This window comes from Pseudophryne corroboree, chromosome 2 (genome assembly GCF_028390025.1).
Source record: "Pseudophryne corroboree isolate aPseCor3 chromosome 2, aPseCor3.hap2, whole genome shotgun sequence".
NCBI lineage: Eukaryota > Metazoa > Chordata > Amphibia > Anura > Myobatrachidae > Pseudophryne > Pseudophryne corroboree.
This window is the reverse complement of record NC_086445.1, coordinates 969,095,174-969,118,841: the sequence shown is the minus strand read 5'-3', so window position 1 is coordinate 969,118,841 and position 23,668 is coordinate 969,095,174. Positions and strand designations below refer to the sequence as shown.

Below are 23,668 nucleotides of genomic sequence, written 5' to 3'. Positions count from 1 at the left end.
CCCTTATACACATAATGACACACATAGTGCCTCTTACACATATGTTGCACATCATGAATGCATTTTTACATGACACACATAATGCTCCTTACACATATTCCGAATACTACTGCACAACCAACCCACTCACATGCACACAGCAATCAAATTGCCACTAACACTGTGACCTCTGCCTCTGCTTGAATACAGATGTGTCCTCATAAATATTGCCTCAATGCTAACATCTGGCACCTTTTTTTTTAATGAAAATGCATCTTATTTGCATTGCTATGTGGCTAGGATGCACAAGCAGCTTCTACTGATTAAAATGATATGCAGCATGCCTATATACTGTGTGAGACTGTGGCTGTATCTGCATATGAAATGCTACACACAGAATATAGGCATGCCGCATATCATTGTAATCAGCAGAAGCTGCTGATGCCCCTAGGCATATCAAATGCCCTAGGCAATTGCCTATTTTGCCTATGCCTATGGCTGGCTCTGCAATGTAGTGTCTTATGCTGCATCAGTCCAGTCACAGTGGTGGTGTCCTCTGCTGCCATATGTCCAGTGTAGCTGTATAAGTCCAGTGCAGTGGTGCTGTGTTGTCCTGCATCAGTACAGTGGTAGTGTCTTGTGCTGCATCAGTCCAGTCACAGTGGTGGTGTCCTTTGCTGCTATATGTCCAGTGCGGCTGTATAAGTCCAGTCCATTGCAGTGGTGCTGTATTGTCCTGCATCAGTCCAGTGGTGGTGTCCCTGTGCTGCTGTATAAGTCCAGTGGTACTGCCATATATGTCCAGTGGTACTACCATATATGTCCAGTGGTACTGCCGTATATGTCCAGTGATACTGCTGTATATGTCCAGTGATACTGCCGTATATGTCCAGCGGTACTGCCGTATAAATCTAGTGATACTGCCGTATATGTCCAGTGGTACTGCCATATAATTCCTGTGATACTGTCGTACATATCCAGTGATACTGCCTTATAAATCCAGTGGTACTGGCATATAAATCCAGTCCAGTAATACTGCCGTATACAGTATGTCCAGCAGTACTGCCATTAAATCCAGTAATACTGCCGTATATGTCCAGTGATACTGCCATTTAATTCCAGTGATACTGCCAAATATTTCCAGTGGTACTGCCTTATAAATCCAGTGGTACTGGCGTATGAATCCAGTCCAGTGATACTGCCGTATGTGTCGAGTGGTACTGCCATATAAATCCAGTGATACTGCCGTATATGTTCAGTGGTACTGCCGTATAAATCCAGTTATACTGCCGTATATGTACAGTGGTACTGCCGTATATGTCCAGTGGTACTGTCATATAATTCCAGTGATACTGCCGTATATCTCCAGTGGTACTGCTGTATAAATCCAGGGATACTGGCATATAAATCCAGTCCAGTGATACTGCCGTATATGTCCAGTGATGCTGACATTTATGTCCAGTGGTACTGCTGTATATGTCCAGTGGTACTGCTGTATAAATCCAGTCCAGCGATACTGCCGTATAAGTCCACTGGCAATGCCATATAATTCCAGTGATACTGCTGTATATGTCCAGTGGTACTGCCATATAATTCCAGTGATACTGCCATATCATTCCAGTGATACTGCCGTATAATTCCAGTGGTACGGGTGTATAATTCCAGTGATACTGCTGTATATGTCCAGTGGTACTGCCATATAATTCCAGTAATACTGCCATATCATTCCAGTGATACTGCCGTATAATTCCAGTGGTACGGGTGTATAATTCCAGTGATACTGCTGTATAATTCCAGTGATACTGCTGTATAATTCCAGTGGTACTGCTGTATAATTCCAGTGGTACTGGCGTATAAGTCCAGTGATACTGCTATATAAATCCAGTCCAGTGGTACTGCCATATAATTCCAGTGATACTGCCATATAATTCCAGTGGTACGGCCATATAATTCCAGCGGTACTGGCGTATAAGTCCAGTGATAATGCCGTATAAATCCAGTCCAGTGATACTGCCGTATAAATCCAGTCCAGTGGTACTGCCGTATAAATCCGGTAGTACTGCCATATAATTCCAGTGATACTGCCGTATAAGTCCAGTGATACTGCTGTATATGTCCAGTGGCACTGCTGTATAAATCCAGTGGTACTGGCGTATAAATCCAGTCCAGTGATACTGCCGTATATGTCCAGTGGTACTGCCGTATATGTCCAGTGGTACTGCTGTATAAATCCAGTCCAGTGATACTGCCGTATAAGTCCAGTGGTACTGCCATATAATTCCAGTGATACTGCTGTATAATTCCAGTTTTACTGGCGTATAATTCCAGTGGTACTGCCATATAATTCCAATGAAACTGCAGTATAAGTCCAGTGGTACTGCCATATAATTCCAGTGATACTGCTGTATAATTCCAGTTTTACTGGCGTATAATTCCAGTGGTACTGCCATATAATTCCAATGAAACTGCAGTATAATTCCAGTGGTACTGCCATATAATTCTAGTGGTACTGGTGTATAAATCCAGTAATACTACCACATAAATCCAGTGGTACTAGCGTATAAATCCAGTCCAGTGGTACTGCCGTATAAATCCAGTCTGGTGGTGCTGCCATATAAATTCAGTGGGCTGTCCTGTGCTGTATATTATTTACTCTAAATAAAGGGGTTAGTAATATTTAATCCAAATAATTTTTACAGGGTTTGCCCTGTGTGGTGTAGAGGTACGCTCTCCTTTGCAGCATTTTGTTATATACTGTAACTCCAGGAAAATAATGGAGAACAAAAATGTGAAGGATGAAATAGGGAAAGATTAAGAACCACTACCTCCTACTGCTGCTGCTGCTGTTGTTGCTTCTGGGAGTCAATCGTCATCCCAGAGGGGAAGTCGGAAGACCACTTCTGCTACTTCAACTAAGCAAAAGACTGTCCAACAGTCCTTTGTGAGGAAGATGAAATATGAAAGCAGTCATCCTGTTGCAAAAAGGATAACTGAGGCCTTGACAGCTACAGTATGTTGGTGTTAGATGTACATCCAGTATCTGCCATTAGTGCAGTGGGACTGCAGTGCCAACCCTAGATGGGCCAGGTGTTTGTGCTGCAAACTTGTGTCGCTTAGCTTAGTCATACAGCTACCTCATTGCACTTCTTTTACTTCTTTGCATAATGTGCTGTTTGAGGACTATTTTTTTTAAGTGCCATCCTTTCTGCCACTACAGTGCCACTCCTAGTTGGGTCAGGTGTTTGTGCCGCCTAGCTTAGCCATACAGCTACCTCATTGCACCTCTTTTACTTCTTTGCATAATGTGCTGTTTGGAGACTATTTTTTTTAAGTGCCATCCTGTCTGCCACTGCAGTGCCACTCCTAGATGAGCCAGGTGTTTGTGCCGCACACTTGTGTCGCTTAGCTTAGCCATATAGCTACCTCATTGGACCTATTTTACTTCTTTGTCTGATGTGCTGTTTGGGTACTATTTTTTTTAAGTGCCATCCTGTCTGCCACTGCAATGCCATTCCTAGATGGGTCAGGTGTTCATGACACACACTTGTGTCACTTAACTCAGCCATACAGCTACTCATTGCACCATCTCTTACTTCTTTGCATGATGAGCTGTTTGGGGACTATTTTTTTTTAAGTGACATCCTGTCTGCCAATGCACTGCCAACCCTAGATGGGCCAGGTGTTTGTGCCGCACACTTATGTTGCTTAGCTTAGCCATGCAGCTACATCATTGCACCTATTTTACTTCTTTGCATGATGTGCTGTATGGGGAATATTTTTTTTTAAGTGCCATCCTGTCTTCCACTGCAGTGCCACTTCTAGATTGGCCAGGTGTTCATGCCACACACTTGTGTCGCTTAACTTAGCCATACAGCTACCTCATTGCACCATCTCTTCTTTGCATGATGTGCTGTTTGGGGACTATTTTTTTTTAAGTGACAGCCTGTCTGCCACTGCAGTGCCAACCCTAGATGGGCCAGGAGTTTTTGCCGCATACTTATGTCGCTTAGCTTAGCCATGCAGCTACCTCATTGCACCTCTTTACTTGTTTGCATGATGTGCTGTTCAGGGCCGGTTCTGGGGCTTTGCGCGCCCCGGGCGGCAATGGGGGGTGTGGCTTCGTACTGGGGGCGTGGTCATTTAAGCCCCCTGTACAGACTACTGTAGCTCTCTGAAATGTGCCCCCCACTGCCCGCTGCCCCCCGCTGCTGCTGGCCGCTGTGAAGCCCTTCGTGGAGAGGTCCTTTAATGTGCGGTGCGCGATGACGTCATCGCGCACCGCAAAGCGTAGTGTCTAGTTCCCTTCGTGGATAGGACCTTTGCTGTGCGGTGCGCAATGACGTCATCGCGCACCGCACATTAAAGGACCTCTCCACGAAGGGCTTCACAGCGGCCAGCGGCAGTGGGGGGCACAGCAGCAGCGGATCTTGCCCTGGTGCGGCGCCCTCCGGAAGGCGGCGCCCCGGGCAAAAATCTTGCTTGCCCGTGGCAAGATCCGCTACTGGTGATGTTTGGGGACTATTTTTTTTAAGTGCCATCCTGTCTGTCACTGCAGTGCCACTCCTGGATCAGCCAGATGTTTGTGCCGCACACTTCTGTTGCTTAGCTTAGCCATACAGCTATCTCATTGCACCTCTTTTACTTCTTTGCATGATGTGCTGTTTGGGGAATTTTTTTTTTTTAAGTGCCATCCCATCTGCCACTGCAATGCCACTCCTAGATGGGCCAGGTGTTTGTGTCACTTAGCTTAGCCATCCAGCGACCTTGGTGCGCTTCTTTTTTCTTTGCATCATGTGCTGTTTGGGGCCTATTTTTTAAATCTGCCATCCTGTCTGCCACTGCAGTGCCACTCCTAGATGGGCCAGGTGTTTGTGCCGCACACTTGTGTCGCTTAGCTTAATCATACAGCCACCTCGGTGCAACCTTTTGGCCTAAAAACAATATTGTGAGGTGTGAGGTGTTCAGAATAGAATGGAAATGAATGTTATTGAGATTAATTATACCGTAGGATCAAAATGATCCCCAAATTCTGTGATTTTAGCTGTTTTTATGTGTTTTTCAAAAAACATCCAGATCCAAAACCAAAACCCGAAAGGGTGATTTTGGCACAACCAATACAGATCCAAAACACGAGCATGGAACCAGAACCAAAACACAAAACACGAAAAGTGCCCGCCGCACATCTCTAGTTTAAAATGAGTTTGCTGTGTGGTAAAGAAATGTTGCTTATCACTGTGGTATAGAAACAGAAATTGTGTCTATAACACGGCAAAGGATTTGCAGGAGAGTTTACAAATGTTGAAGAGGAGAAATGTTATTATGTTGAGGGAGTAGCTTACAGGAAGAAGAAACGATTTTGATGTGAAATAAAGAAGCAATTCTTTGTTTGCAAACAACACACACTATGCCTGTCCCAAATTAAATAATCTCTCTTTCTCTAACACTCTTTAAAGTAGGAGTGACTGGGAAGAAGAAAAAAAAAAAATTCTTTCTTTATACTGTAGCCTGTATTTTAATCTTAAAAGACATATTTCAAAATGTTTCCATTAAAGAGTTGTTTACTTGATATTATGTACTATGGGGGTCATTCAGATCTGATCGCTGGGTTGCTAAATTTGCTGTGCTGCGTTCAGATAGTCGCCGACTCCAGGGGGAGTGTATATTTGCCGTGCAAAATGTGCGATCCTATGTGTACGCCGAGCTGCTAAAATTCACTTTGTGCAGTCTCTGCGCAGCCCAGGACTTACTCCTGCAGTGCGATCACATCAGGCTGATCGGGGCTGGCGCTGACGTCAGACACCCTCCCTGAAAACGCTTGGGAACGCCTGCATTTTTCTGGACACTCCCAGTAAACGGTCAGTTACCAGCTACGAATGGCCTCCTCATGTCAATCACCTTGCGAACGCCCGTGCAATCTTTTTTTTCGCACCATCCCGTCGCTGACCAGCAATGCCCTTTGTTGCTGTTCGATGCGCGTGTGCATTGCGGTGTTTACGCATGCGCAGTTAGGACCTGATCACCCGCTGTGTGCGATAATGCACAGCAGCGATCAGATCTGAATGACCCCCTAAGTTCTGACCTCCACTGTCTAAAATTATTATTATATTATTATTATTATTATTATTATTAATAATAATAGTAATAATAATAATTATACAACTTTTTATTTATACAGCACTTATAATTTCCAAAGCATGCACGATCCACATTTTCAGTGAAAATTACTTTTTGCCTCAATTCGGATCCAAAGTTCTTTGAAAAAAACGAGTCAAATCCGAGTTAAATTGGAACTGCTCATCTTTAATTGTAAGAGCATAACACTGTCCTGTTCGGACGTAGAATATTTACCAACAGACATCTGCTATGCCCATTTTGGTGGGCTCATCAGGACATATTAGGATATTCTGATCAGTATATGAAACTGGATATTGATAACATCCAATGTTGGCACAAGGCCTTCTTGCACCTTGAGCAGACAGCCTCACAGGGTTTTATTGGCCCACAGGGTAACTGCTTGGGGGGCCCAACTCCTCTAGGGATCAGGTTCCAGCCTTGAATTATACATTATACTGCACAGGACTATGGTATATTTTCTACAGTGCATTGCTGTTATAAGTCTGGTACATTATCATGCATGCACTAGCAGTATTTACAATATATATATATATATATATATATATATATATATATAGCAGTATATGTTCAATCTCTGCGCAAGATGTCCATATGTTCCAAAGTTTTTATCCTACCAAACCTCCCAAGTACAGCTCGATCCTGCTCCAAGCCAAATGGAGCCAGTGGTATTGATGCTAGGAAGAATTAGAAGAACGCACTTGTAAGTTTAAAGGTAGCCACTTTATATTATAAAACGTAATATCCACATACATTTAAGTATTAAAATCCAAACATTATCGGATAAAAACCGTCACTTTTGTGTTCCGTCTGGCACAATCTTTCTCGCCGGCTCCGGACCCAGCCGGTGACGTCACAATGTCCACGGTAGGTAACCACGCCCAACGCGTTTTGACCAATCACAGTCTTCATCAGGGACTATTCGAACAATCACAGTCACAGTCAATCATGCCCTGACGAAGACTGTGATTGGTCGAAACACGCTGGGCGTGGTTACCTACCGTGGACGTTGTGACGTCACCCGCTGGGTCCGGAGCCGGCGGGAAAGATTGTGTCAGACGGAACACAACAGTGATGGTTTTTATCTGATCATGTTTGGATTTTAATACTTAAATGTATGTGGATATTACGTTTTATAATATAAAGTGGCTACCTCTAAACTTACAAGTGCACTATCCTTTTTTTACCTAATATATATATATATATATATATATATATGTGTGTGTGTGTGTAAAAAATAGAAGTCATCAGCGCCTAATAATGCCTAGAAAATGACGGTGGGGACAGGGCCGGTGCTAGGGTGTTTGGCGCCCTCCTGCAAACTTTCAATTTTTTGAGCCTTTCTACAAATACAAATGTGACCGATCTCATCCTCAGAGCTGTAACTAGACATTTTGGTGCCCCCCCCTCAAGATCCATAAATATAGGGTCATAAAAAAATTACATAAAATATAGGGGCGTAAAATAATTATTAAGCACAGTAGTCAACATTATTCAAAATTACACCACACAGTAGTACCACTTATATACATTACGCCAGGTAGTGCCCCTTATATACATTACACCAGATACAGCCCCCTTTTACATATTGCACCAGGTAGAGCCAGTCACACATTATTCCAGGTAGAGCACCCTTTTACATTTTGCGCCAGGCAGAGCACCCTTTTACACATGCCACTTCCCCCAGCAGGGGGAAGCACCAAAAATATAGGGGCCACAGAATAGTACCAATTCACATTACACTGCACAGTAGTGTTCGCTAGTCACATTACACTGCACAGTAGTGTTCGTTAGTCACATTACACCTCATAGTAGTGTCCATTAGTCACATTACACTGCACAGTAGTGTTCGCTAGTCACATTACACCGCATGGTAGTGTTCGCTAGTCACATTACATCACATAGTATGTCCTTTAGACACATTACACTGCACAGTAGTGTTCACTAGTCACATTACACCGCACAGTAGTGTCCGTCAGTCACATTTGTCCGTTAGTCACATTACACTGCACAGTAGTGTCCGTCAGTCACATTTGTCCGTTAGTCACATTACACTGCACAGTAGTGTCAGTCAGTCACATTTGTCCGTTAGTCACATTACACTGCACAGTAGGGTCCGTCAGTCACATTACACTGCACAGTAGTGTCCGTCAGTCACATTACACTGCACAGTAGTGTCCGTCAGTCACATTACACCGCACAGTAGTGTCAGTCAGTCACATTACACTGCACAGTAGTGTCCGTCAGTCACATTACACAGCACAGTAGTGTCCGTCAGTCACATTACACCGCACAGTAGCGTCCGTCAGTCACATTACACTGCACAGTAGTGTCCGTCAGTCACATTACACTGCACAGTAGTGTCCGTCAGTCACATTTGTCCGTTAGTCACACTACACCGCACAGTAGTGTCCGTCAGTCACATTACACTGCACAGTAGTGTCCGTCAGTCACATTACACCGCACAGTAGTGTCAGTCAGTCACATTACACTGCACAGTAGTGTCCGTCAGTCACATTACACAGCACAGTAGTGTCCGTCAGTCACATTACACCGCACAGTAGTGTCCGTCAGTCACATTACACTGCACAGTAGTGTCCGTCAGTCACATTACACCGCACAGTAGTGTCCGTCAGTCACATTACACTGCACAGTAGTGTCCGTCAGTCACATTACACCGCACAGTAGTGTCCGTCAGTCACATTACACTGCACAGTAGTGTCTGGGAAAAAAAAGGCTGCTGACAGCGCATCCAGGGGTCAACCTTACATCAGATGCGTCGGCAATGTAATTGCGGATGCATCGGGAGGCGGCGCTACACATGCTGGGCAGCCTTGCTTTGTGCTGGGCGGCCCTGAGCATGTGCAGAGATGAACGCAGATCTGGCTGCGTATACAGCGATCTGCGTTCATCTCTGAATGACCCCCTATGCCAGGTACAGCCTTCATTCCCTTCACAGTGCGGCCCCGTTACCTGCAGGAGGTCCCGGCTCGGGCGCTGCTCCTCCTCTCCCTTCTCCTCCGGTTTCTCGCAGGCTCTGTTACTCCAGTGGCTCTTTATGATGTCAGTGACGAGGGGGAGGTACTAATTACTTGGGCCTGTGACTGATGGAGGGGCCCAGAGGGGGCCCTGCTCCGCTACATCCCACCTTACTGGGCAGCAGCAGCAACAGCTCTCATCTTGGCAGCACAGCACATGCTGCAGTGTGCTGTGCTGCAGTGGGGCCGAGGCTGCTGCTAATGCTGATCCACTGTTTGTTCCTGTATGGGTGGGTGGGGGGAGTGTGATCACACTCCCCCCTCGAATTGACCCTGGCTGAGGGGCTGAGGGCTCAGGGATCAGGCACTGCACCCACCCTGCTCTGTGCTGCAAAGACATAAAAATAAAAAATAAAACCCCTAAAGGGGCGTGGTCACGGCTCCCACGATTAGGTCACGCCCCCAACTTTCTAAGCAGATCGGGAATGTTAGCGGCGCTGTGTGAGGGCTGAGTCCGCACACTGTATACACTCTCTGGGGAGGAGGGGGATGGAGCCGCTCTGCACGCTGCCAGCGCCGCTACCTGTCATCTAGTGTGACAGGCGCAGTGGCAGCTGGCAGCAGCAGGGATGCAGAGCAGGGAGAGGCTGAGCGCCTCTTCAGTTTGGCGCCTCCCTTCACTGCATCCCTATGCTGAGCGGCTAGCGCCGACACTGGGTGGGGACATAGAATGATATTTAGTGAAAAAAATGGGACAAGCACTTATCTCAGATAGGAATCTTCGGTCCTCAGACCAATATCATCACAGTAATATGCAAAAGAGAAAAAGAAACAACCAATAGTGTGTACCGTTTAAACCTATATGTACTTATAGCATTTTTCTACTTAGTGAGTGTTAATTGGAAATGCTCCCAGAATATCACACTCCACAATAGCGTAGTAGAAAGATAATTTTTCATATTTAATTAAGTACATAAAATATATCCACGGTTTAAAACGAGCAGGTATCGTACGTACAAGAAACAAATGATATAAAAGCTTATCTGTCTATAAAAATATGGTCCTCTTGATGAAGTCCTTTGCATTGGGACGAAACACTTCGGGAGTTACCCTGGACCCTCTTTTGATGGACAGATAAGCTTTTACATCAATTGTTTCTTGTACGTGCGATACCTGCTTGTTTTAAACCGTGGTTTAAAAACGTGGTTTAAAATTTATGTACTAAAGTAAATGTGAAGGGAGATATCCTGGACCCTATTTCTATGGACAGATAAGCTTCTATATCATTTGTTTCTTGTACGTGCGATACCTGCTCGTTTGTGATAGTGGAAAAAATACAGTACATAAGTGGTGGCACTTCAGCTACAGAGAATATATTGAAAACCATTCATCTTGGTGACCAATGCTCTCAGGTGGCTGTTGCCTGATAAGAATTTAGATTGAGCCAAAACAGATGACATTGGGGTCTATTTACTAAGCCTTGGATGGAGATAAAGTCGCTGGAGATAAAGTACCAATCGGCTCCTAACTATCATTTTTCAAACCCAGCCTGTGACAGCCGATCGGCTGGTACTTTATCTCCAGCGAATTCTATCTCCATCCAGGGCTTAGTAAATAGATCCCTTTGTCTTTAGTTTACAATATATTAGAATATTTCATTCATATTTAGCCTTCTTGCAGTGTGTTTGGGAGGGGGTTTGCAGTATTATGCTATATAATTGTGACTATAGATTAAATTCTGTCTGTATTTTTTGTGGCATTTTTATGTTATAAACACATTTAATGATTATACATTCAAAGCATTTATTTTTTTTGAGGGATGGTTGTTGGAGGTGGGGGTTGTTATTTTCCATTTAAAATGGAAAAAAAGAAAGAAAATCAAAATTTTAAACAAAATGATTAATGTGTTTTGTGATTAATAATTAGAGTTGGGAAAATGGTACATTTTGGGGCAATTGCGGAGATGCTTCTATTGTGAAATTGAAAACACAAGTGTCAGGCTATGTTTTTACAAGAGCTTTTCAGAAACTGAATGGTATAAGTTAAATATACTGTATTACAGTCAGACTCAGAACCAGTGAGGCTCTACATAACATTGTTCAGTGCTAAAATATCAGCAGTTGCAGAAAGAAAGACTAGGGAATGCATTACAGAATAATGGAGTTATGAGTGACTTTGACAGGACATTGGAGTTTACCATTGAGATTCCGATTACTAATCTTTTAAAAGCTTGCTAAAAATAGATGGGTATTAACTCGCAGCATGTATTTCTATCTTTAATATAAATCAAATAATTGTCCTATTAACATTTGTTCAGTTGCTTCTTGCAGCGGTTTAATTAAACTGTATAAATTACTAATGCTTTAAAAGTATATAAATGTGTGTTTTTCAGAGCCATGTCATGCAACACTGTTCCCGTGTGGCAGTGGAGAGTGTATCTTGTTGAGCAGTGTTTGTGATAAGCATCAGGACTGTGCAGATGGATCTGATGAAGCAAAATGTGGTAAGATTTTCCTTTCTATACATCTAGTTGTTCTTGGCGCTAAAGAACTGGATTGTATCCCAAAAAGACTGTCTGGGCCTGTGCACGCCAAATACAGTGTGGCCATAAAAACCTTCAGCAATGTGCCACTATGGACTGGGCCCCAAAGGTCCCAACATGTTGTGTTTGCACCCACACATCATGGCAGTGCCACTGTTAAGAGTGCCTACAGTGACTTTAAGCTTACAGAACCACTTGCCAAGCATTTCTCCTATAACAAGGCCCGATTCCAGAACAACAATCTTGTATTGGTACTCGATAGCCGCCAGGACTTCAACTATCAGTTGTGTAAGTTCAAAATCACAGACACATATATTTAAAGGGAACTGGACACCTCAGAGACTACTACAACTAATTACAGAAAACAACATGCCAGAACTTCAGTATAGCATGTGTAATCTGCATTGAAGAGTATGCTTGCCAGTTTACCAGATAGCTCTAAAAATGTTTTGCCATACAATCCTCTCAAATAATACAAAGTCTTTTCCACAATAGAGAATTAATGAGAAGTAACAGATTTTTTTCATGGATAGGTACATTCCTTGTATATATATAATCACACAGTTCTTTACAGTTTTATTCTTCAGTAGCAATTTACTAACAGCTAATGAAATTTCCTGAACAGCACAGGAGCAAGCTATTAAATAGATCTTCAGAATGCTCGACATTAATTGCACTATTATGAAATTCTACACAGTTCATTTTAGTAGGCACAAATTATAGCACTGTAGCAACATACTTCACCATAGAGAAATATCAGCAGGTAACAGCTAAGAGCAGAAATCCATGTATCAGGTGCAGCTTAAGAGAGGAGGGAACCTGTGTGCAGACTCCTCTCTGTGAGACCCCTCCTCTCGGTGATGCTGTAGACTCTGTGCATGCACAGTTCCCAAAAACTACTCTCTAGTGCGCATTCAAAGGTCTCCAAAAAAAAAAAGGCTCCCGCCATATACCCAGAGACAAATCTTTACTGTGCATGCGCAAATCACTGGGAAAATGTGTGCTGTGCAATTTTCTGATTTATCCAGAATCAGCAATGCCAAAGCAGGATTCCGGAGAAGTAGGTAATTAGATATGAGGTGCAGGGTGTGCAAGCCTCACATACTGCACTCATTATTGAAATACCTATGCCCTAGTATATGCATCAGGACAAGATAGGATCAGACTGATTACAACCCATAACAGAGTGTCCAGGGAGACTTCCTATAAAGGCTCAAATGTCCAATTAGCACCAAAGAACCACATACGCATCTAACTACACCTGCAGCAATCAGGAGTCAGAACTAAGCCCAGCAAAATGAAACCTGATTTGCACAGCTGACTGGTTACCAGGAGACTGACTGGAGCTCACAGAACTAACCTGATCATGATCTACTAAGCTGTACTAATTATAGATTCTAATAGTCACTGTCTTGAACTGAGGGGATGGATTTGGGAGAATTGGGACTTTTTGAGCAGAGATGAGGCACTTCCATGTACTCTCATGCAATTGTGATTAAGTAAATAAAAGAAAGAGATGGAGAAGGAACATATAGCAGATTTCTTTCCATTAAAAAAACTATTTTTCATGTCCTGCATTGTACCAGAAATCAGACCTCATTGTATGCTTTGCATCTTTCAGTTGCACATTTGCACAATGAAAATAAATTTCGAGGTTGGATCAATACAAATCTTAGGATTAGTGTTAAGGATAGGGTAGTGTAGTTCCAAGTCTTCATCATGTGTGTTTACCCTAAGAACCTGTTGATATCTACTCTGTTGACATGAAGTATCTGTTGGCATACTGTAGACTAGATTTTGATTGTTGACTTTACAAATATTGATCAATTATACCATACCTAGCCAAGCGATTAGAGAAGGCAGTTCGGGTCTGTGGTTTTCATAGGTTGTTAATGAGCGTGGTAACCAATTTCACAATTTGTGCATGTGCAGTAGAGAAGTCACTGGGAACATGCTGCAGGTGCCATGTTCCCAGAGTGCACAGTTCCAGATTCTATTGCACCACAGAGAGAGGAGTAGTTTGCTTCAAAAGGGAAATAAGCCACACGCTTAATCAGAGCTGGTTTTCCAAGCATCTGAATACCAATGGATAATCAATCCAAATAATATAAACTAGTAAAAAATGACAACAGGGCTTATTACATCATTATGAGCAGACAGGTGTGTGTGTGTGTGTGTGTGTGTGTGTGTGTGTGTGTGTGTGTGTGTGTGTGTGTGTGTGTGTAAAGAGCAATTAATAAATCATTTATTAAAATTTATGCACTTTAAATAAAGTATCTTTGCCTTACATTAATACGGCACACATTAAATCAAATAAATATTCAATGGAGCTTAAAAACGAGTCTCTAGTAAAGTTCAGGAATAGGGACAAATCACTGTTTAATCCAGTGGTGGGTGAATATAAAGTGCAATCAGCCTTTCACTGTGGGGACTGTCAATTCCATGTATAATTACCAGTCCTGGAGTATCAATAAGCAAAATTCCATAGGTGGTGGTCCAGTTGGCAATGGCTCCAGCACACAATTGTAGGGTTCTAGTGGGCACTCCTCATGGGCGATGAACACCAAATCTGCTTATTGGCACTCCAGGACTGGAAATTATACATGGAATTGACAGTCCCCACAGTGAAAGGCTGATTGCACTTTATATTCACCCACCACTGGATTAAACGGTGATTTGTCCCTCGTCCTGAACTTTACTAGAGGCTCTTTTTTAAACTCCATTGAATATTTATTTGATTTAATGTGTGCCGTATTAATGTAAGGCAAAGATCCTTTTTTAAAGTGTATACATTTTAATAAATGATTTATTAATTGCTCTTTACACACACACCTGTCTGCTCATATTGATGTAATAAGTGCTGTTGTAATTTTTTACCACGGAGAGGAGGCCTGCAAATAAGTCCCCTCCTTTCTTAAACCATCACTGGTCCAAACCATATGGAAACAAATCCAGGGAGATTGGGAAGCAGTGAGCATGCCCAAAATCTCACAAGCATAACAGTTTCACCTATATACAGTAATTACAGTGTTGCAAACATGTCTCCTAAATAAAAGTATTTATATGTAGAAATAAAATAATATTACAGTAAGCACAACACAGCTTTATAGAACAATGTCTGCTCTTGTTGGTCTGAAACACCAGTCCTCTTCCTGCTCTAAAAAAGTACAGGTTGAGTCTCCCATATCAGAAATGCTTGGGACCAGAAGTATTTTGGATATAGGATTATTCCATGTTTTAGAATATTTACATACCACACAATGGGGGTCATTCGGATCTGATCTCTGCTGTGCGCTTTCGCACAGCGGGCGATCAGGTACTAACTGCGCATGCATATGTACCGCAATGCGCATGAGCGTCGGACAACAACAAAGGGCATCGCTGACCAGTGACAGGATGGTGCGAAAATTGTAATCGCATGGTTGACCGCAAGGTGATTGACAGGAGGAAGCCGAGTTTGGGTGGTGACTGACCGTTTACTGGGAGTGTTCGGAAAAACGCAGCCATGTCCAAGCGTTTTCAGGGAGGGTGTGTGACGTCAGCTCCTGCCCCAATTAGCCTGATACTATCGCAATGGAGGAGTAAGTCCTGGGCTGTGCAGAGGCTGCACAAAGTGAATTTTAGCAGCTCGGCGTACACATAGGATCGTACACTGGCACGGCGAATATACGCTCCCCCTGGGGTCAGCGACTATCTGAACGCAGGACTGCTAAATTAGCAGCCCAGCGATCAGATCTGAATGACCTCCAATGATATATCTTGGGGATGAGACCCAAGTCTAAGCACAGAATGCATTTCTGTTTCATATACACCTTATACACACAGCCTAAAGCTAATATTATACAATATTTTTAATAATTTCCTGCATTAAACAAAGTTTGTGTACACTGAACGGGATCCGGTCTGAAGATCGACAGTGTCTAGGTCAACAATGTTTAGGTCGACCACTATAGGTCGACAGTCACTAGGTTGACAGGGTCAGAAGGTCGACAGGGTCAGAAGGTCAACATGTTCTAGGTCGACAGGTCAAAAGGTCGACATGAGTTGTTGTTTTTTCTTCAAAAATTCATTTTTTTTACTTTTTCATACTTAATGATCCACGTGGACTACAATTGGAACGGTAATCTGTGCCCGAAGCATGGCGAGCGAAGCGAGCCATGTGAGGGGACACGGTGCACTAATTGGGGCTCCTGGTCACTCTACGAAGAAAACGACACAAAACCCCCTCATGTCGACCTTTTGACCTGTCGACCTAGAACATGTCGACCTAGTGACTGTCGACCTATAGTGGTCGACCTAAACGTTGTCGACCTAGACACTGTCGATCTAATGATCCACACTCACATTGCACTATCAGAAAGCAAAGGAGTCACTATCTCCGTAGCATTTTAAAAATGTTGTATATTGAGTATGGGAGACTCAAGCTGTAGAATTGTTTTTAATTTAATGTTCTAGTTATATTAGTATATTGTATAAAATGGATTGACATGAATCCTCTTAAAATTGTGAACTTTCTTCTTCAATGAAGTAATTATCCTGAATGTACAGCACTGTAAGGTAAACATTTCAGGTCAAATAGATGTTTAGTTTGTTGGGAAAACCCAGACAACAGGGAGTTCAGCTCAGGTGGGAAATTCCAATTGTAATTTATAGTTGGGTTGAAAAATATTTCTTTAAAGACCTGTTATATCTGTGTAGGAAATAATAATTAGTCCAGGCACATTAGTAACAATCATCTGTATTTGTATTGTTCTAGTACAACTTTCCAACAGTAGTTCTAATGGCTTGGTTCAGTTCAACATTCAGACTGAATGGTACATGGCATGTGCAGATCTCTGGACTGAGGCAATTTCTAATGATATTTGTCTTCAAGTAGGACTAGGGTGAGTAATACAAATCACGATAATGTATAGTGTCCAGAATACATTGATTTTAAGGTATACTTTTTAAATACAAGCGATGCATGGAATTCTGCTCAGAACATCAACAAGTATATTATATGAAATAAACAGAATGCTTCTTGTGGACTTTCATACATTTGACTGACTTATCTACAGCTTTAGAGGAACAGTAGGATGGTTGTGCTTCTCTGTCTTAACTCACTCTAGGGCTTGGAAAGTTATTTACTTATGTGGTGGACTTGACGTAAACTAGATTAAAGTGCCAGAGTCACTGATTATACTGCACGTTTTTGCATTTTAACTTTTTGTTCTACAGTATGCTACTTTTAACAGTGGCAGTAATTAGGAAATGCAGAACAGTAATGCCGGGTACACACTAGCCGATGTGTGTACTCGGCGATATTGGCTGCCGCAAGGACCCGGCGGGGTGCCGGCATCAGCAAGTGCATACACTTTTGCCGATGCCACGTGAAGGGAGTGATGGCAGGGGGTGCGGCAGGGGGAGCAGGGGCCATGCTGCAACATGGCCCTTGTTAATGGACTGGACTGTTCAGATGAGGGATGGGGTCATTAATGATGCGCGGGAGCGCGCATCATTAACGATATTGACGATATTGAGTGTACACATTAGACGAAAGAGTAAAAGATAAATAATTACCCAGGGAACGCAATCAACAATTTATTACAGTTAAAAAATGTATAGAAAATCACATTTTAATACACATGTATGGAAAAAAAATTAATAGTATTCTGTTCCTCAGTCTCCAGCTGAAACAACAGTGATCCCACTGTAATTTGAATATCCCTTAGTCCATATGGTGCTTATATTCGGATATATCAACTTATATTTTTCTCCTGGGCCAAGTTTAGTACTCGTATGATCTTTAGCCCATAAATTTGTGCACTGAGAATCCACTTGTAAAAGATACTTGCAGCAGTTACAAAGTGTCTATTACTGCAGCTCTTAGTTACTATTTGAAAGTTTCCCGGGTAGGCCGTGTGTACACACTGGTAATCATAGTGCTAGGTTCAGACCACGTCACCGCCGCTGCTGCCCTTTTGTAGTTGATCCCATATACTCACAGCTGGAGGAGAATCCTTTGCTGACTTAGACCTTCACTGTCTGGTCAGATGCGTGCCCGTCTTCCTCTATGCAGTACGGCGGAGTTGGGGATCAGTCACTCAGTGCTATGAACACGTCCGCTGGAGCGTCATCTGCATCAAAGTCCAGAGTAGAATATCTGCATTCCTTACGCATTTCTCCGCTATTTTAAAGCAGCGGTTTCATCAGAGGATTGAGCTGGAACTTCCCTGGACTCCTTTTATTCCAAATAAGACCAATCAGAATACTAATGTTAATCAATTACACCTGCGGATTAAGTTCCAATATTCCAACATGTGTATAATCATGTATAGTGAATTCATCTGTATAATTATAATTAAATTTAAACCAAAAATGATTAAACGGCTTGGTGGCTAAATTTAAAAACATATATATATATATAGTATATTCACACTCACTGCTCCAATATAACGATATGGCGGTGCTCCAAAAAGGGCCAATACAGTCCGCAATACATCAAATATCAAATCCAGTAGAATAGGCACTCACCAATTAGTTGCAGCAGTGCCATTTCTTGCGGCGGGCGAGCCGTGCAACCGCACGGGGCGCCCACCACGGCACTTCTTCAGCACTAAATCCCCCCTCTCCTCCCGAGTGCCCAGCTCGGGAGGCGAGGTTTCGCGGAATGACACGTTTGCGTTGTGATGTCACAATGCAATCGCGTCATTCCGCGAAACCCCGCACCCCCGAGCTGGGCGCTCGGGAGGAGGGAGAAGGGGGAGCCAAGCTGGCCGGCGCCGCGCAGACTAGGGAGAGGCGGCTGAAGAGCGGGAAGAACCGCTTCAAATGTAAGTCAGCCCCTCTCCCTCTCTCCCTCCCTCCCCCCTCACCACCACCACCTGCCGTATTGTGTAAATTGGGGACACCTGTCTTCGGAATGTGTAAAATGGGTACACTTGCCTGCCGGAATGTGTAAAATGGGGGCACGTGCCTGCCGCAATGTGTAAAATGGGGACACTTTCCTGCCGCAATGTGTAAAATGGGGACACTTGCCTGCCGTGCTGTGTAAAATGGGGTCGCGTGCCTGCTGTAATGTGTAAAATGAGGCCTTTTTTATTTTATCCTGTGTTGGCCGTGATGATGAGATCAGATGAGGCCACGCCCATTTTAACGAGACCACACACCCTTGCCGGGAGCACGTGCGCCTTCGGCGCGCGCATGGTTTTCCTCTTTATATCTATGGGGGGCCCATTTTTTCTTATGTGAATATGGGGGGGGGGCGCATTTTTACATCTCGCACTGGGAGCCAAATTGGCTAGAAACGGCCCTGAGTTGCAGCATATATTTATTTTATCTCACATATGACAGACAGTGTTAATCAATAGCGGCATGTCATCAGCGTGTCTTCGTTGTTACATGTTACAGCGTGTCATACATGTTCTTTTAATTTTTAATAATAATATTTTTTTTTCTCTCCATCTTTTTAATTACATAATGTTTATATTATATAGAGTCTAATGTTCAATATTGTAATATAATATATTCCTTTCTAAGTTGTCCTCAAACATCCATTATACACTTATTTTTGAGTTTAACAATTATAATAGATCTCCGACAATATAATTCTAAAAAATCTTTATTAACTTTTACTTACATAATCCTCAGAGCAATAATATACATGTACTGATCTACTTATATTCATGAACATTTCGAGGTAATACATCCTATTGTATTCTAATGATGTAGTTTTATACAAAAAGCAATTATAGAGCAATTTGATGAGATAAATTCTGTATATATTTGTCCATTATAAATGAATAACATAGAGATAACCAATCTCAACGAGAGGAAAAGTCCCCCTAAGCCCCAGACCTATCAACGGATATTGTTGAGCTCAAAATTTTCGTTTAGGCCATCTGGAATCAGAGTACCCAAAGTGAAGATCCAATATGCCTCTCTGGTGCACAGTCGATTGAATCTTTCTCCCCCTCTCTGTGTGTAAAAGATATCGCTCAGAATGGCCCTTCTGAGTGATATCTTTAATTTTCTCGTCTAGTCTGTATGGGGCTTAAGAGTGCAGCAATTTTAGAAGTAAAGTACTTATCCTAATAATAATGTGCAGTTTACATAGAGATATATTGGGTCACTGACAATATAATTTATATCACCTGATTTAGGGCCTAGTTCAGTAACGCACGCAGGGGGGGCGGGGGGGTTCCGGGCATCCAGAAACCCTCCCTGATGGACTGAATTCCTTATTTTAGAAACGGAGACGGCTGTGTCTCCATTTAAAAAAAAATTTACAATTAAAAACGCGACCACGATCGTAGCTACCGCTGCAGGGATCTATCTATTGCCGACAAAGCTCTCTGCCTAGTGACCTGCAGATACTGGGAGCTGCTGCTCATGCACAGCAACTCCGTATGTCCTCACAATTCCAGTGGCTGGCAGTGTCTCCCTTCTGCAACCCCCGAGTACGTATGTGTGCAGTACAATGTACAGTATATGTTTGTTTAATTAGATGTACAGTATGTGTGGGGTCAGTGGTGTTATGTATGTTTGTGTGTGCGAGTGTATGTGCAGTCTGTGTCTGTGTATTTTATCATACAAACACACACATATATAATTATATATATTTATATATATATTATTTAATTTGCCACCTGACCTCTTTGAATTTCTCTCACTCACACACACACACATACACACACTACAAAAAACACACACACCACACACCTCCAAGAGTAATAAAACATCAGAATGTACCTGCTTGTTGTGATTAATTTAATCTACCGTGTGCCGCCGTGCTGTAATGCTATTTATATATATATATATATATATATATATATACACACACACACACACACACACACACACACACACCCACACAATTATGTATGTGTGTGTGTACTGTATGTGCGTTCAGTTTTATAGATAGATAGATAGATAGATAGATAGATAGATAGATAGATAGATAGATAGATAGATAGATAGATAAAAAACCCCTCCTGGAAATCCTGCGTTTGCCACTGTAGTTCAGCTTCAGACGCTGTTATGTAAAAATCGCTATGCAATGATTTCTGCACATCAGCGCGTATGCCTCTTAAGAACACAGGTATAGCGATGTGCACGCATGTTAGTGGGGGGCAGGATCCAGCATAAGGGGTGGCCTTGTCCTATGCTGGACGGCCCTCCGCATGTTGCAATTTATCGCAAAACTACAACTCAAGCTTAATTAGGCTCATAATGTCAAACTATTCTGCGATGGATTGTACAAAGGAAAAACATTGCAGGACATGCATTTCCCTTTCTGCAAGCAAATGTTTTGTTGCAAATTTAAATACATATGTCAAAAGGCAGGGCCATCACTGGAGGGTGTGCAAGTGGTGCCCCAAACCAATTGCAATTTCCAGCCTGTAGCTTAGCTGCAATAATGCTCCAGACATCATCATTTACCCTCTCAGCCTGCACTGTTGCTATGGGAAACTCCTATATAATATTTTAAGTATGTTCAATCACATGTCTAGTTTCTAATATTCTATTATTCAAATTGTTTGAAATTTAAAGATAGATTTACTAAGTGGCTGCTTCTGCAAGCAGCTGATTCTCTGTGGTGTGGTCCCAAAATTAAAATGGCAGTACTATTTAAATTAGAGATGAGCGGGTTCGGTTCTCTGAGTCCGGCTCGGGACTTCCCACCAGACTCAGGTCTCAGAACGAGGCAAAAATCATTATCCTTCTGTCGGATTCTTGCGGGTTTTGGATTCCATATAAAGAGCCGCGTGTCGCTGCCATTTTCACTCCGGACTTGAAGAGTAAAGGGACCTCTGTTTCTCTCTCTGTGGGTGTTGGTGTCAGGTGGGATCAGTGTGAGCTCTCTACGGGTGCTGTCCTGTCACTGTGGTGTCCCTGTGATGTTAGGGGTCCTGTCCTGGCTGTCACTGGTGTTTCATGTGCTGTTAGGGGTGCTGCAGCTATACATGGGTGTTGCTGTCCTGGTTGTCACTGTGCTGTACAGTACAGAGGCACTGTCCTCCTGTATGCTGTGAAAATAAATGTTCACTGGCCCTGTCCTGTATGCTGAAATAATACAGGGGTGCTGTGAATATAAAGGGGTGCTGGCCCTGTCCTGTATGCTGTAAAATTACAGGGGTGTTGTGAAAATAAAGGTGCACTGTTCTGTGTACTGTAATAATAAAGGGGTGCTGCCCTATGAAATGGAAAACAAAAATTTGGAGGAAAAAATAGTGAAAGATCAAGAAGCACTTCCAGTTCCTAGTACTAGTGCTGAAGCTGTTGCTGCCACCAGTCATGACATTGATGATGCAATTCCATCAACGTTGTCTGCTAAGGCCAATGCGCAATGTCAAAGAGGGCATGTAAAATCCAAGAAGCAAAAATTAAGAACCAAAAAAATAAATAAATAATTTGATAAGAAATGTAAAATTAACAATATACCATTCACGACACGTAGTAGCAAGGAAAGGCTAAGGCCTTGGCCTATGTTCATGACTGGTGGTTCAGCTTCTCATGAAGATGGAAGCCCTCCTCCATCTCGAAAAATTAAAAAAATAAAGCTTGTTAAAGCACAGGAAAAAACAACTGTGCATTCAGACATATCACAATTCCCCAAGGTAGTCCAAGTGTGTCAGTGGTTGCGATGTCTAGGACTGACCTTCCCAAGACTGTATGGGAAAAGGAGGATCCAACCACCACTTGCATGGCCCCTGCAAGTGCTGGGAGGAGCACCACCAGTCCATTTGCTGATATTGAGATTGAGGATGTCAATGTAGAAGTACACCAGTATGAGGAGGATATTGGTGTAGCTGGCACCAAGGAGTAAGTTTACGATGTGACTCTGATGGTGATGTGGTTTGTTTGAATAAGGCACCAGTGGAGACAGTTGTTGGCCATGGGATGAAAAAGCCCATTGTCATGCCTGGGCAAATTAAAAAAGCCACCTCTTTGGTGTGGAATTATTTCTCCACAAATCCGGACAACAGGTGTCAAGCCATCTGTTGCCTTTGTCAATCCATAATAAGTAGGGGTAAAGGATGTTAACTACCTAGGAACATCCTCCCTTATACGTCACCTGCAGCGCATTCATCATGTCATTGTCAAGTTCAGAAACTTTGGGTAATAGCGTAAATAGTCCACTAAGACCTAAATGATGTGGTTTGTTTGAATATTATTTCTCTGTGAAGATGAGGATGTCAACACTGGGGGATTCTGAGGAAGAGGATGACATCTTGCCTCTGTAGAGCCAATTTGTGCAAGGAGGGATTCATTGCTTCTTTTTTGGTGGGGGCCCAAAGAAACCAATCATTGCAGCCACAGTCGCGTGGCAGACCATGTCAATGGAATGATTGGTTTGTTTAAGTGTGCATGTCCTGTTTATACAACATAAGGGTATGTGGGAGGGCCCAAGGACAATTCCATCTTGCACGTCTTTTCTTTGTCTGCCACATCATTCCAGGGGTGCTGCCCTATATGGGGTGCTGCTACTCCGCCCTATCAGTCCAGAGGTGCTGCCCTACTGCCGTTTAAGTTTAGGGGTGCTGTTACCTGTCTGCTGTGCTGTGTAATTCTCCAGGGGTGCTGCCTATGCTGTATAAGTCCAGGGATGCTATCTATCTGCTGTATAAGTCCAGAAGCTCTGCTGTATAATTTCAGGGGTGCTGCTGTACTTGATCCTATGTTTAATTAAAGCCTAGAGCAATATATGAAACAAGCTTCAAATCACAACTGCCAGAGAAAACTAGATTTTCCAAAAAAAACCTGTCTATATGTCTGCCATATAATTCCAGGGGTGCCCTGTCTGAACCAGCTAATCTTCATCTTTAGTGTGAACTGTGTACCTAACATTAGAGAGAGGTTCTTCTTATTTATTTTATGTTAGGGACTCACTCAAATGAATGGCTCCAATTAGTCAACCTTAATTTTTATTTATTATTATTATTAATGTTCCACATTTTGGGATTATTTATTTACACGATGCGCATTTGTTGTACAGGGTTCTTTTCCTAAGGGCTGTGTAGGGTTATCAGAAGACCACGCAGTGTTAGAAGAACAG

At 42.8% G+C, this 23,668-nt stretch overlaps 1 protein-coding gene across 1 annotated transcript in view; it reads left to right on the top strand.

Moving 5' to 3' along the window:
- Positions 1-23,668, top strand: part of TMPRSS15 (transmembrane serine protease 15) — a 220,963-nt gene that overhangs the window by 57,641 nt on the left and 139,654 nt on the right. The window contains exons 4-5 of the mRNA XM_063953710.1: positions 11,482-11,919; positions 16,388-16,514. Of these exons, the coding sequence (XP_063809780.1) occupies positions 11,482-11,919; positions 16,388-16,514 (565 nt within the window). The remainder of the gene's footprint in view (positions 1-11,481; positions 11,920-16,387; positions 16,515-23,668) is intronic.